Source organism: Rhinatrema bivittatum, chromosome 3 (genome assembly GCF_901001135.1).
Source record: "Rhinatrema bivittatum chromosome 3, aRhiBiv1.1, whole genome shotgun sequence".
In the NCBI taxonomy this organism is placed as follows: domain Eukaryota; kingdom Metazoa; phylum Chordata; class Amphibia; order Gymnophiona; family Rhinatrematidae; genus Rhinatrema; species Rhinatrema bivittatum.
Genome location: NC_042617.1, coordinates 487,385,080 through 487,400,552, shown reverse-complemented (window position 1 = coordinate 487,400,552; position 15,473 = coordinate 487,385,080). Strand labels below are relative to the sequence as shown.

Genomic DNA, 15,473 nt, shown 5'->3' with positions numbered 1-15,473 from the left:
CTGGTCATGACGTTTTAGGATGGGCAGTAGTGGCAAACTCCTTCCTAGATCTGGGAAGCTCCAGCGCATGCCTGGGTGGCTGTAGGGTGAATGTGACGGCTGTGTTTGCGCAGGCGCCTTTAGAATGGAACAGGTGTTCCGCCGTGCAGCGCAGCACTACTGAATGACTCCCCGGCTGGAAGAAGGGACGCGATCCCTACCCGAGAGATGGCCCTGGGCGAGCAAGTTCGTGCTGTCCGCCTGCGCCGCTACTGTGGCAGAGCTAGGTACTGGCAGCCGGGGGCGGCGGGGCAGTTAAACGAACAGCAACAGGACAGTTTGCCTCCTCTGTACAGAAGGGCAATCGTTCAGCACATTACAGCTCAATGAGGGCAAAAGGTGACGTGACCTTTGCTCCCTATGGCACGTGCTCCATCAAATATATTGAAATCTAGGAGGCCCGCCTCTCGAGGCATGGGCCGTATAACTGGGCAGACGTGCGGCAGGCAAGAGGGAGGGGGGGGAGGGGGGCACAGCCTAGGTGCGGAGAGGGGCGGACAATGGGATTAGGGGCCAGTTCAAACCTGGGCATGAGCCAATGAGACAAGGAAGGCGGCGTCTCCGAGCTCGGGTACTTAGAGGTAGGGCGGGGTGGGGGGAGCACATTTGCAGCCTGGAAGCGAGAGCAACAGGCTGACCTCAGCACGGCTGTGCTACAACAGTTTTGCTTTTACTTTCACTTTGCCTCCAGCACGGCTGTGCTGTAAGAGGAGCAGATCAGCTAAAGGAGCAGGAACCTTTTCTTTGATTACATCATTGGGTAAAGTACATAGATTTTGTGGCTTATAGGCAAAATGTTGAGAATATTAATGGTAATTTTGTGTTGCTAAGGTCTGGAAGGTATGTTCACCCCCCCCCTTTTTGCATTGAACTGGTTCTGCATTACCAGTACTTTATTTAATGAAAAGGCTTTGAATGCATGGCTGCTTCTGCCTGGAATGTTATTTTATTTAAGGAAATGCCTTAGCACATGGCTGGTTATATATATTGTAACTAATATATATTTAGTGAATTGCCATGGGCACATGCCCACACTTTACAGGTTATTATATATATATATTTTATGAATTCATGGCTGGCTTTCAGCACAATGCTTGCTCTGCATGTAGCTGTATTTATTGAAAGGGCAGCGAGTGCAGGGCTGGTTATCTTTCACTTGTAGCCTCTTAAGAAACGCCATTGAAGGGGCCTACACATGGTGAATGCATAGGTGGTTAGAGCACATGGCTGGCAGTAGCAGGCTTGGTAGCTCAGTGGTTAGAGCACTGATCTTGTAGGCTTACTTTACTTTAAAATCGATGTTTTCTTGTATTGCTTTACCCCTCGCTCTCTAAATTGCTAGGAAGTGGGCAGGCTTCATGTCTACCATGCTACCTCAACATCCTGTGGATGTGCTTTGTTATACCTAAGTAATCTGACAATTAAAAAATAGCCAGCATTCCGTAGTTGGGAATTCTGATGATATGTCTGTGGGACAGCGGTATGGCATTTGAGTGCTCAGCCAGGTTAACAGGATGGTTTTTATATTAATCCTAAAGGTGATATTTAGCATTCGGTTACCATTTAAAGGGACAGCTGTCCCATGTGCACGTTTATACTGAATTATAAGGGGTACAGGACCCTCAGCTTGATAGATATGATTTAGGCTGCGCTACGCAGCTCTATACAAAGTAAATTAAAATATTAATGAAAGGTTGGCTTACATCTTAGCATGGTATTGTGGTTCTCATGGGAAGGGCTTGCCAGCAGAGGTCAGCACATGGCAGCGGCCATTTTGGGAGTTTAGCACATGGCAGCGGCCATTTTGGGAGTTTAGCACATGGCAGCGGCCATTTTGGAGGTCAGCACATGGACTTTCAGGATTTTCTTTTTTTTTTTTTTTTTTTTTTTTATTACTTTCCTTTTACTCCCCAGGCCCCCCCCCCCATGCGCCGGCACTCCCGCCTCCCCACAGAGTCCGGCCGCCCCTCGCCCCCCCCCCCCTCCACCTTCCTCAGCTGCCCCCACCCCCATCCTGTTCCCGTCCAGCCCCCCCAAACTTGCCGGGCCCAAACGTGCGCCCAGCCCCCCCCCCCAACCCGGCTCCTTGCACCCCTCCCCCACCCCCCCCTTAGCAGGTGTGCGCACACCCACGTTTGGCTACCTATTCATATGCCCCCCCCCCCCAAAACTGTGCGAGATCTAACCATTTAATATGTCTACACAGCATGGCTACCACTCAGTTTGCTATGGCTTTTGCCCCGTCCGCACTTATGCCGGACCAGGCTCAGGCTCTAGCCAAGCGAGCACGTCGGAAGCCAAGCAAATTGCAGGAAAACTTCGCGGCAACGCCAGAAGTCGAAAAACGTAAGACCAAGACACAGAGGAATAAGAAGAGGAAATCCGCAAGCACACGACAACCGCGTAGCATCAGCCATTTGGGCTTCTATGTGCCGGAGCAGCCCCCTCCACGGGGCATGACCCCTGCAGCACCGACCCCTGCAGCACCGCCACGAGAGAACTTCGGCAATGTTACCGAACGACAGCTGCGTCAGCTCATGGACCAAACCTGGTCAGCGGCTGCTATCCATGGCACGGACAGGGTGAAGGCAATGCTGGATGCCTTAACGCATACCACTAGCCCATCCCCTGGCTCAGTGCCCATCGGTCCACAGCACGGTGCAGCGGGCAGCTCCAACAGTTCAGCTGGCAACACCCAGCCACCAGCACGTCAACAGACAGCTCATGGACAACACGGGCAACCGCAAGAAGGACAGAACTGTGAGTACCCTGATTTAAACCGGGGCCAGGGTAATGTGCAGGTACCCCCAACACAGCCCAGTTACCCACCACCAAGGAATGGCAGCGAAGTGTGCCTGGGGCCACAAAGCGCTCCTACTGACAATTTCGCTGCTATGAAAGCTATTTTCGATAACTGGCATGGGCAGGGTAATGCTAACACTAGCCCAACACAGGAAACAGGGCAGTCAGGACGACCCATGGGGGATATTTTACTTGTGACACCAACCCCAGCCCCAGCTACAGCTGTTGGAACACCAACCACAGCTACAGCGGTTGGAACAACGGTGGGTCAGCTGGGGACCAATGGGCACAATACCACTGGTAGCTCAGCCACAAATGGCAATAACGCTGCACAATACACATGTACAGTGGGCTCACTAACCGCGCATGTGTCAGAGGCATTAAAAGAGAAAATATGGCGCAGCAAATATGTAGATATATTCGAGCTGCTCAGGAAAGAAGGGGAGGGTTCCGATCCCAAATGCCACGAAGCGTGCAAACTCTCAGCTAGGGAGAAACCCTGCATCGCTAAGACGCTAGCTAATTGGTCAGCAGGATTCAGAATTCTGTCATCCATCATAGGTCAAAAATTTCCTGAAAAATGTTGCTCCTTAATTGCTTACCAGGACGTCATTTGTGGTGCTTATCGCACGTATGGCGGTACGGCTTGGTTGGAGTATGGTGCAGGAGGTTGTCCCTGGCTTCGCTGGCAATGCATACCAGCCGAGTACATGGTTAACTCCTCGCCAACATACTTTTACGGGAAGATTTCCATTTCGGCAAGGTCAGCCCTTTCGTCAAGGGCAAAGGTGGGGGCAAGCCACTAGATTTAGGGGTGGGGGGACTCCCATCTGTAGGCTGTTCAACTCTGGTTTTTGCAGATTCGCTGCTGCCTGCAAATTCAGACACGCCTGCATGGGATGCGGTGCAGGCCACCCTCAAACAAAATGCTCAAGGGGAGGAACCATCCCCCACACAGAGCAACAATAAATTCATTAGAGCACCTACCCCCATTAAGATACATAGCTTGCAGGTCTGTTTAAAGGGTTATCAGCCCAAGGAGGCCAGATGGCTATACGAAGGGTTTTCCCAAGGTTTTCATATACCTTTCATGGGGCCAGAAACCGCCACAGAGGCTAAGAATCTCTTATCTGCGAGGAATAATGAAGAGGTCATTGCACTAAAGATCAAAAAAGAAAGCGACATGGGTAGGTTGGAAGGCCCATTCAAGGACAAACCTCTACCTCATTTTAGGATTTCCCCTCTGGGGGTGGTTCACAAAAAAGAGCCAGGGGAATTCCGAATGATTCACCATTTATCCTTCCCAGAGGGTGGGTCAGTGAATGATTACTTGGACCCCGAAGCATGCTCGGTCGCCTACGCCTCATTTGACCAGGCATTAGACATGGTGAGGCATTGGGGGCAAGGGGCATGGTTGGCAAAAGCCGACATTGAATCAGCCTTCCGCTTGCTTCCAATACATCCAAGCTGCTTCCATCTGTTGGGGTTTCAATTCCGAGGTAAATATTACTTCGATAAATGCCTCCCGATGGGCTGCTCTATATCTTGCGCCTACTTTGAGAGGTTTAGCACATTTGTGCAATGGGCTGTAGAGCAGGACATCGGGAAAGGGAAAATCATACACTATTTGGATGATTTTCTGTTTACCGGCCATAGGGACACACAGGCCTGTGCGCAAGCCCTCGAAGCATTCACCCGGAAAACTGACGAATTAGGCATTCCGCTAGCTAAGCACAAATCAGAAGGACCGTCACAAAAATTGTCATTTCTCGGTATCAAAATTGATACTCTGCAAATGGTCACACGCCTACCGCCCGCAAAAATAGCAGCGTTACGGGCCAACATATCTACTACCGAACAATCACGCTAAAACAAATGCAGTCACTCATTGGTCACCTCAATTTCGCTTGCAAGATCATGCCCATGGGTCGCCCCTTCATGAGAAGATTGTCCCAAGCCACAGCAGGTATTCGCAGGAGCCATCATTTCATTAGAATCACCAAGGAGCTCAGGGAGGACCTCATAGTATGGAAGACATTCCTAGGGGAATATAATGGGCGGACAGTTTGGAGGGACCCGATCATGACCAATAGGGAGCTGCAGCTCTACACCGCAGCGGGGAGCGCTGGATTTGGGGCCTATCTGGCTGGGAAATGGTGCGCAGAACGATGGCCAGTACAGTGGGAAGCCATGGGTTTACTCAGAGACATCACTTTTCTCGAATTGTTCCCCATTGTTGCAACAATACACATGTGGAAAGCATGTTTCCACAACAGAAGTGTGGTTTTTTGGTCAGACAACATGGCGGTTGTACAGGCGAAAAATTCTCTCACCGCTCACTCCCCTAGGGTCATTAGGCTATTGCTGGATTTAGTACTGCTCTGCCTGCGCATTAACCTGGTCTTTAAGGCTAAGTACGTTCCGGGGGAAGCTAACGGCATCGCTGATGCATTGTCTCGTTGTCAGTGGTCTCGTTTCAGATTCCTGGCCCCGGAAGCAGAGCATCACCCTTATCACGTCCCTCCGCGGATTTGGGAATTAGGGTGCCCGGAATCGCCTCCATATTGAGATCGGCTCTGGCAGAGTACGGGGAGAGCATATGCACGCGGCTGGAGCCTGTTCCAAAAATTTTGCCAATCAAATAACACGCAAGTTCAAGGGACAATGACAGAGAGAAATGTAATGACAGAGAGAAATGTAACAGAGTTCTTGCTCTACCTCAAGAACTTGGGAGTATCAAGAGCACAGGCAGGGCAACATGTAGCTGCTATTGTTTTCGTCTCCAAACTATGGGGGATAGGCTCAATTAGCAACTCCTTTCTCATAAAAAAGATATTAGAGGGTTGGCGGAGACAAGAACCAGTTAGAAGGGACGCCAGAAAGCCTATCACACCAATGCTGCTACAAGCACTGGTAAAGGAGCTCCCCAGCCTAGTTTGGGACAATTATGAGGTAAAGCTATGGACCGTGGCTTTTTCACTAATGTTCTTTGGTGCATTTAGAAACAGCGAGCTTATCCCGAGGGCAAAGGTGACCACCAGGGCATCGGATGGGGGTCTCCTGATAGAAAACATAAGGCTGTTTAATGAGACAGTACAGATCTTTCTCAGGCGAGCAAAAACTGATCAACGGGCAGTAGGTCGCTGGATTACATTATACCCTGCTCATACGGGGGTGATATGCCCCGTAAGGGCTACAACAGAATACCTCAAAGTACGCCCGCTGGGGGGAGGGCCCTTTCTAAAACACAAAGATGGCAACGCGCTATCGCGTTACCAGTTTATCAGTATGCTACGCAAAGGCTTGGAAAAGATAGGGGAAGACGCGGGAGCTTATCACACACATTCATTCCGAATAGGCGCAGCATCCTTCGCCAGCAGCGGTTTAAGCGAAGATCAAATTAAGGCGCCAGGGCGGTGGAAATCCGGTAAATTCAAAACATACATACAACCCAATAACCAGACACCCCAATGAACAGTCTCACTGAGAAACATAAAAAGCATATATTTACCGTCCTGTTGCACATAACCGTTTTATTTTGTCTATCATAGACTCGCCAGCGGGGAGCGCGAAAGTGATATGGATCATGGGGCACTCGTACATTTATTGGGCGCACATTAGAACCAAGAGAAAGACCTCCAGCGAGCAGATGGGCATACCGCATAGCAAGGCCAGCTTATTCTGGCTCGGCAAACGAGGGATGAGGAGTCCAACTAATGCCTTGCATCCTCCAATACGCCAGGCAACTACCACAGCCTGATATCATCTGTCATTTGGGCGGTAACGATTTGGTCGCAGTCAAAAACATTGACTTAATAATCACGATCAAGAAGGACTTGACTGCAATTAAGGCTATATGGCCAGCCGTGGTATTGGTATGGTCCCACATTATCCCCCGATTGGTATGGAGGGACGCGAGGTCGCATAAATCCATCGCAAAAAGCAGGCGCAAATTGAATAAAGAAGTGGGGACGTGGTTGAGAGCTATAGGGGGATATGTCATCAAGCATGATGATATTTTGCTCTCATGTTCAGGCATGTATAGGCCGGATGGGGTTCACTTATCAGACGTTGGGGTAGATATCTTCATCCTTGCACTGCAAACGGCCACAGCAGCTTTAATTAATTAGTGGGGGTAGAAAACAAGTAAGGTTTTACTGTTTCCTACTTTGGCGGGTGCCCTCACCGGAGCATAAGGGGATGTATCGCTGCATAGAGGGGAAGTTTTTGGTGTTGGGGGAGGGGGAAGGGGAGGAGCACAGCACCAAGGACTTTGCATAGGGGGAAAGCGGGGGCATGGATATAACTAAGCATGGCGGAGACCGAGATAATGGCCGGTCTGGGGGTGGCCCAATGAAGGCCTGGCATAAGCAATAACCGCGGCCCGCAAGGCCAGCATGGCGGAGACCGAGATAATGGCCGGTCTGGGGGTGGCCCAATGAAGGCCTGGCATAAGCAATAATCGCGGCCCGCAAGGCCAGGGGTGGGAGGAGGCGGCAGAATACTGCACGGAGCGGCAGTAGCCACGGAGGCGTTCACGGAGCGGGATGCCAGTGGCGGGTGTTCCCCTTCACGGAGCGGAAGGCGGGATTGGCATTCACGGAGCGGGGTGCCAATGGTATACCACCTTCACGGAGCGGAAGGATGGAGGGCTGCCGTCTCCAAAAAAGCATTGGGGTGGGAAGAACAAGCAAGGTACCGGTGAGGGCGTGGCATTTAGCTAATGCCAATTGTTTAAGCTGCTGCAATATAAAGTAATAAGGTTATAATGTTAAATGCTGGCTGTGGCCGTTTCTTCCACTTAATAAAAGTTATCTTGGCTTACCTACTCTGTTGTCGCGTGGTCAAGGGTGGGAGGGGTGGTCGTCCGTGAGCTACGGCGTGCCAGAGTTAGGGTAATTAGGCACTCCAAGACGCTGATCATGTCTTTTATTCTGAGAGTGATTAATTAGCAGTAGGTAGAGTATAATCTTCCTTTTGTTTCTTCAACATCAGCTATTTTGGTCTCAAAGAAATGAATAAAAAACTCTTCACCAGACACCGCGAAATCAATTTATGTATTTATCATGAGATATTAACTTGGATACGAACGTTGTAAACTATTCTGTTCCAGTTTTTTCTGTGTTCAACTTTAATCTTTGTTTCACCCATATTTCTGAATCCTGATTATTTTTAATATTACTGCTCCAAATTGTTCTTTTTGCTCCTGTCATGTCCTCCAATACTAATTAGTTAATGTGTCATCAGATCCTCCCACTACATGACCAGTAAATCTCATTTTTCTTTTGGCTAGGTTTTCAACTTCAACTTCTGTTTCCCATTGTCTCATGTACTCTTTCATTTTTTAGATCATGTCCTTCTGGATAGTCTTGAGGATTCTTTCTATCTATAATACCACATGTCAAATGCCAATAGTTTGTGTTATTTAAGTATTAGTTCATTTTTCACTTTCATATCCTATTACTGAAATGATGTATGCATTCAATGATCTTGCTTCCCCCCCAATGTGGACCTGTACTGTGTGTCTGTGCGGCAGCTTCCCCTACTACAGTACCCCTTCAGTCCCTTTGCACAGGTGCCTCTTCTTTAGGTACCAGTTAAGGCTAGAGGATGGGAATAATTAAAAAAGCTTGGGGGTAACCTGCACAGAGTGGCAGTTACTACTCTTAACAGAAACATGAGGGTAACTTGCGTGGAGCCGCAGTTACTACCTTGTGAAGTTTGCTTGGCCTACTAGATGGACCATTTTGGTCTTTTTCTCTGTCATTACTATGTTACTAAGTAAGAAAAAAGGCCAGAAAATACTGTAATTCCTCATTGGGCTAAATATGGCCCATGGCTGATCATACACCTTGGTGTGGACATTAAAGTCAAGATCAGGGATATGTAAATCTGATCCTGGAGTTCGACAAACTGGTTTTCAGGATATCGACAATGAATTTGCATGACATGGAGGCAGTGCATGTTTTTAATGACCTGCAAAAGTATCTTAGAATAATGTGTATATATCCAAACATTGCATGGATAGAAAGGGTTTTGTCTGTCAGTCATTGATGGGGTAATTTTCAGGTTGGCTGCATTGCTGCAAAGCTTTACTGATTTTCTGCCAGTTTGCCAGACAGATCCCTTTTTTTAACATTTTAACTGCAGTGGAAGCTGCTGCTGGCCCAGACCCAGTACTATTTTTTTTATTTTTTTTTTAAGAAAATCAAGCTGCGGCAAAACGTGCAGGTACATTTTACCTACAGTCTTTGAGCCAGTTTTCAAAGTGAAAGTGCACATGTGCTTTCACTTTGAAGAGTATTCAAGGGGCAAAGTACCCGTGCAGCCTTGCACCTGCTTTTTCTGCATGGAAAATGACACGTAGATTTACATAGGCAATCTTTTTTTTATTATTTCCCTCTTTCCCCCCAATTTCCTAAACATACCCCAGTGAGCGCCGCTTCCTAATGCAGCTAACCATAACACCTGATATGGAACCCTGCGCATGCTTTTAGTTGGTTTAGGATGGGCAGTTACTTACCTCTGTAAATGGCTTTTGAAAATTATTTATTTAAAACTTTCATACTGTCTTTTTGATCAAAAAGAACACCCAAAGTGGTGTACAATCAAAAAAATACAATATACAAACTACATCACAAATTATCAGAAAATCAGAACCCACCCAGATAATCTCAGACTGCCCTCCCCATTCTGTTCTCATTATATGCTTAACAACCCAAAAAAGACCTTGTATATAATGATTTTCTAAGCTGTGCTCATCAAATACTTATGTGTTTGTGTAACCGCATCAGCAAGCCAGACGACGGCAGTGTTATGACTTGCCGTCCGGACCACTCGTCATTTGCGGTATATTCACCTTCAAAATGTTGCAATCAAATACTTCAAAAGTGCAATGTGTTCACTTTCAATATGTTGCAATCAAATATTTCAAAAATCCATAGTCCCAACAGTGTATAAATTTCATCTGTTCCTCAAGATGTACTTGAAGAGGAGAGCTCGACAATGGTCGGTGTTTCACGATCAAATCGCTTCTTCAGGAGACACTTTCAAAGTGCTATGAGAACAGATGCTATAAGACAGAAGGGTCCAATTATACCAGGCAAACTCGATCTCAGACTCAACAGAATCACTGATCTTGAATCTCTCTTCTGTACAGTTATCATCTCCACAGTTGAGATTGCTTGAGAAAGGTTTGACTTTTCTTCCTACACCTAAAGCGGACCTGTTCCAGTTTGAAATAGCCTTGTTTAAATTTGTTCGGAAATTATACATTAAGCATTATTTCATCGATTCACCATCTGGTCATGATATTTCTATACTTAGGAATAAGTCCAAGTGGATCCCTCCAGGACCGGTGGACCCCATCATTTTTACCTTTTATCAGACCACATTGCGGGATTTAAGAGTTTCTTTTACCACCGACCGTCCTTTTACAAATATGACTAGATCAGAGACGACAGCTTTGAGGGAATTGCAAGCTAACCACAATCTCATCATTAAACCTGCTGACAAAGGAGGTAAAATTGTGATTATGGATCGCAGTCAATATGTTGCTGAAGCACAACAGCAACTTCAAAATATTCAATTTTATTCTATGTTGACATCGGATTTCACATTCAATTTCACAGATTGTACAACAAGGGATAGACCAAGGGTTTCTAACATCGCATGAAATTGCTTTTTTGATCAATAAACATCCGGTTGTTTCGGTTTTCTATCATTTATCCAAAATTCATAAGAATGTTACAAATCCACCGGGAAGACCGATAGTTTCTAGTAAAGGGTCACTTTTAGAGCCACTATCACGGTTTATTGATTTTTTTCTTAGCTCCCTTTGTAAGGTTACAGGCCTCTTATATTAGAGACTCACAACAGATCATTCAATTCCTTGAATCCTTTCAAGATGACACCTCTCAACTGTTGCTTGTCACCCTCGATGTTGAAGCACTGTACACATGTATTCCTCAGGATGAAATGTTACTCATTGCAGAATGGTTTTTTGATGACAGACCGCGTCCACATAGAATTCCATCCAGTTTTCTGTCAGCATTATTAGACATCGCTCAAACAAAAAAATTTTTTGCATTCGAAGGTGTTTTTTATCAGCAAATTTGTGGCACCGCCATGGGTGCCACTATGGCTCCAGATTTAGCCAACTTATACATGGCTGAGTTTGAAGATAATTGGATTTACAACAATAACCCTGTCATTGAACATATCAAAACATGGAAAAGGTACATAGATGATGTACTTTTATTTTGGAATGGTTCAGTCACCTGTTTTCAAGAATTTTTGAGCTGGTTGAACTCCCAGAACTCCCATCTTCGGTTCACTTCTGAGACCAATACCACGGTCATTAATTTTCTAGACATTAAGATCTATAAAAAATCTCACGGTTTTGACACCACAATCTATAGGAAGGCAATTTCGTCCAATACATTCTTACATTTCACCAGCGCACATCCACGGTTCCTGAAAGAAAATCTTCCAGTAAGCCAGTTTTTCCGGCTAAGAAGACTCTGTACATCTTCTCAAGAATTTCATCAACAGGCTGTTACATTGACAGATCGCTTTATTAAGAGAGGTTATCCCCTGCGATGTGTCAAGCGTGCATATACGCGTGCAAGATTTACCAATAGGGATTGGCTGTTTATACCACGATCCACTGAATCTACAGACACTTTGACTTGTGTCTTGCCATTCTCATCCATGACTCAAGTTATGAAATGTATTATCTATCATAATTGGCATTTACTACAGATTTACAATGAATTTCAAGATGCACCTCGGTTTGCATTCACTAGAAGCTCCAATTTCAAAGATCTATTAGTCCACTCGGACTCTTCAATTCCTCATCCAGTTGTGAATATAGGAGCACATAAAGCCTGTGGAACATGCACAGTGTGTCATGTAATGATAGACACATCCTCTCTGTATTTTTCAAGAATTGATTTCACCTTCGTTTTGAGGAATTTCACAGATTGTCGCTCGACGGGGTTAATTTACCTGATACAGTGTCCATGTAATCTGTGGTACGTGGGTAAGACTCAACAAGCACTCAAGACTCGATTAATAGAACATCGGTCCTGCATTTCTACCGGTCGATTGACAGCTCCTTTAACATCTCACTGTATTCGCCATCAACACACATTTGATGACTTAAAAGTCTGCGTACTTGAACAGTTATCTCTAAACTGGAGAGGAGGAGATTTCAATACCTGTCTATTACGCGCAGAACAACGCTGGATCCATCGATTAGACACTGTGGAACCTAAGGGTTTAAACTCTGCATTGGAACTTCACGTTTTTCTGTGATATCATTGCCAATTGGACTCATTTTTATTATTTATTATTTTTTAGTGACACATTACAAGCGCTTGGATAGCGCACATGATTTGTTGACATGTTACTATAGCAATGTTTCGTCAGCAGAATGAGACGTCATACGTCATAACGCACAAAAAGCGCGGGCTTTTTTAAAGGGCAAGTTTTCAGCATTCGCTCTTTCCCGTTCTTATCATTACACTCTGGGAGACATACGCGTCCGGGATGAAGGTTGGCGTTGCTGTGTCATCTTGAGATAAGTACTTAAAGTTTTTTGCGAAACTTACACAACTGATATATATTATTTGATTCTTATAGCATCTGTTCTCATAGCACTTTGAAAGTGTCTCCTGAAGAAGCGATTTGATCGTGAAACACCGGCCGTTGTCGGGCTCTCCTCTTCAAGTACATCTTGAGGAACAGATGAAATTTATACACTGTTGGGACTATGGATTTTTGAAATATTTGATTGCAACATATTGAAGGTGAACACATCGCACTTTTGAAGTATTTGATTGCAACATTTTGAAGGTAAATATACCGCAAATGACGAGTGGTCCGGACGGCAAGTCATAACACTGCTGTCGTCTGGCTTGCTGATGCGGTTACACAAACACATAAGTATTTGATGAGCACAGCTTAGAAAATCATTACATACAAGGTCTTTTTTGGGTTGTTATGTTGAGGTGAAGAAGACTGTGTTTGGTTCTTTTGTATTTAGTTTCTCATTATATGCTTCCCATTTCTCTTTAATTTCTTGCACTGCCTGAGGTAAATTACCTTCTTCTTTTCTTTTATGCCACACATTTTATGTTTCAGATTCTTTTAATTTTTTTAAATGGTAAAGTGGTCGATGTTGCCAATTCTCAGAGTTCTCATTTTAGCTGAAAGTATCATTTACATCTAAGATTCTTCCTGGGATCAGAAATCAGCAGCATAGGGATGTCCAGCAGTGTGGCAGAACATTTGGCCTATTCCTTGCAAGACTGCTCCAACATTCAGGAATTCATTACTACTATATTGCTTTTTTTGTTAGCTTCCCTAATTTCTGTTAGCATTTCATCAACTGTCTGTTCATTCTGAATAGGTGGTCAGTAGTACACTGTCACTGTTATTCTATTTCCCTTCTCACGTGCAATTTCTATCCATAAAGATTGTACAGTGCATTCTGTTTCTTGTAGAAACTGTAACTTGTTTGATTCTATGCCTTCGTTAACATATAGCACCACCCCTCCACCAATTTCATCCATCATATCATTGCGATATAATTTGTACTCTGGTATCACAGTTTCCTGCCTGCATTTTCCACAAATTGATTCTGCTTTTTCTGAATGTTTTTTTAATCTGAAGTCAAATTCCATTTTGGTTGTTCTTCGCAATGTTTGATTTGAATCTATGTTTGAATTTGTTCTTGAGCTCTGTTTTTGTTTTGGTGTTTGTTAAACCTTCCAGAATGTAGTTTATTTTGTACTTTCTACACCTGTTTTTCTTTAACCCATTATGTCCCAATGCCCTATTTAGAGGACAGCCTCATAAAATTTGGGACACAATGGGTTAACATCATATTTGTTTTGATCCCGACAGGTTGAGATGTGCCCCACAGTTTAGTCCTGGTCTGCTTTTTGTAATTTTATAATATTTTTGGGTCAGTTGTTAATGATTATATTCAATTGGATTGGTCTGAAAAAACTGGTGTTTGCAACCTTTTCTATTGTTTTTCTTTCTCCAAGTTCAAATGGACCAATTGTTTCCTCATTCTTTGGGCATTCTGCTTTAGTGCTAGTCAGTTTTGATTATAAGTTTCTCTTTGTTTCTTATTCTCTTTTATAAAACTTTATCCAGTTCTTCATAACTTTATTTGCCATAAACACATTTTGAGTCTTCATTTGGTGCACATATTTGTGTTCATTAAGCAGTCATGTCATTTTTCTCTAAGCTTTAATGCTATTATCCTTTCAAAACAAGTATGATTGTAAAGCAGAAAACTTAATTTATATTCCTCTCTTCTTTCTTCAAGACCTCCCACTCCCCTCACAGAGTAATGAATAATCCTAAACCTCAAACTGGTAATAGCTTTTGCTTCTCTGAGACAATTCCCTGAGTTTGAGGTCCAGCAGGTAGTATGCTCAGGGAATTGGAGGGCTCCAGCTCTACTGTTGGCGCCAGAGGTTCAGATAAAGGAACTTTTGAGACTCCTTTTCTTGGCAGTGGCATCAGACATGGTGGATGCAGCATAGAAACATAGAAATGATGGCAGAAGAAGACCAAATGGCCCATCCAGTCTGCCCAGCAAGCTTTCACACTTTTTTTTCCCCTCATACTTATCTGTTACTCTTGGCCCCCATCAGCAATCCCCTGGTTCCAGTTTCCCTCCACCCCCCGCCATCGATGTAGAGAGCAGCGCTGGAGCTGCATCCAAGCGAAGCATCCAGCTCAATTGGTCAGGGGTAGCAACTGCTGCAATAAGCAAGTTACTCCCACGCTTGTTTGTTTACCCAGCCTGTGCCATTCAGTCCTTATTAGCTGTTGTCTGAATATAATTCCTCTTTTCTTTAGTCCCCCTGCCGTTGAAGCAGTGCATTGCACTAGATATGTATTTCCAGTGAAGTATCAGACTTAATTGCTTCAGGGCAGTAACTGCTGTAACAAGCAAGCTACTCCCATAATTATTTGTTTACCCAGACTATGTAATTCATTCCTTGTTGGTTGTTGCCTGAATAAAAATCCTCTTTTCCTCTTTCCCCCCTGCCGTTGAAGCAGAGAGCTATGCTGGATATGCATTGAAGGTGAAGTATCAGGCATTCTTCAAGGAGAGGAGAGATCCTCATGTTATCAGATTTTAGGGTGCTGGGAGGAGCCATCTGTCATGGAACCCAATGACTTAGGGAAGTGTACGAGGGATATTCTGCAGGCTAAATTTAGGCTCTTAGATAAGAAACTGCAATCCAGAGCCTCCAGGGTTGCATTCTCAGAAATGCTCTCCATGCTACGCGCAGGACCCCAGAGGCAGGCTGAGTTCCAATGCGTGGATGAGATGATGGTGCATGGAAGAAGGTTTTAGATTTGTCAGGAACTGGGGAACATTCTGGGAAAGATGGGCTACACCAGGCTGCTGGCACTAATCTTTAAAAAGTAGACAAAGCAGCTTTTAAATTTAAATGATGGGGGGAAAAAACCAAAAGTCACTCAGAAGCGCATAGTTCAGATTGAGGTATCTTTGAAGGGTACTAACACAATAGGGATGCTAGGGCATCCTGATATCCCAGGTGCCTTTAAGTAAAGAGCAGAAAGATTCCAAATTGCCC

General features: G+C 44.9%; 1 protein-coding gene across 3 annotated transcripts in view; it reads left to right on the top strand.

Annotated features, from left to right (window-relative positions):
* The first annotated feature begins 96 nt into the window (after positions 1 to 96).
* SLC25A27 (solute carrier family 25 member 27) overlaps positions 97 to 15,473 on the top strand; it is a 156,919-nt gene continuing 141,542 nt past the window's right edge. Inside the window, exons 1-2 of one of the 3 annotated variants that reach the window (XM_029596062.1) lie at positions 661 to 799; positions 2,246 to 2,799. In XM_029596062.1, the coding sequence (XP_029451922.1) occupies positions 2,247 to 2,799 (553 nt within the window). In that variant the 5' untranslated portion in view covers positions 661 to 799; position 2,246. Of the gene's footprint in view, positions 267 to 660; positions 800 to 2,204; positions 2,800 to 15,473 lie in introns of those variants that run through there. The other 2 variants (XM_029596063.1, XM_029596060.1) reach the window with 2 other exon arrangements.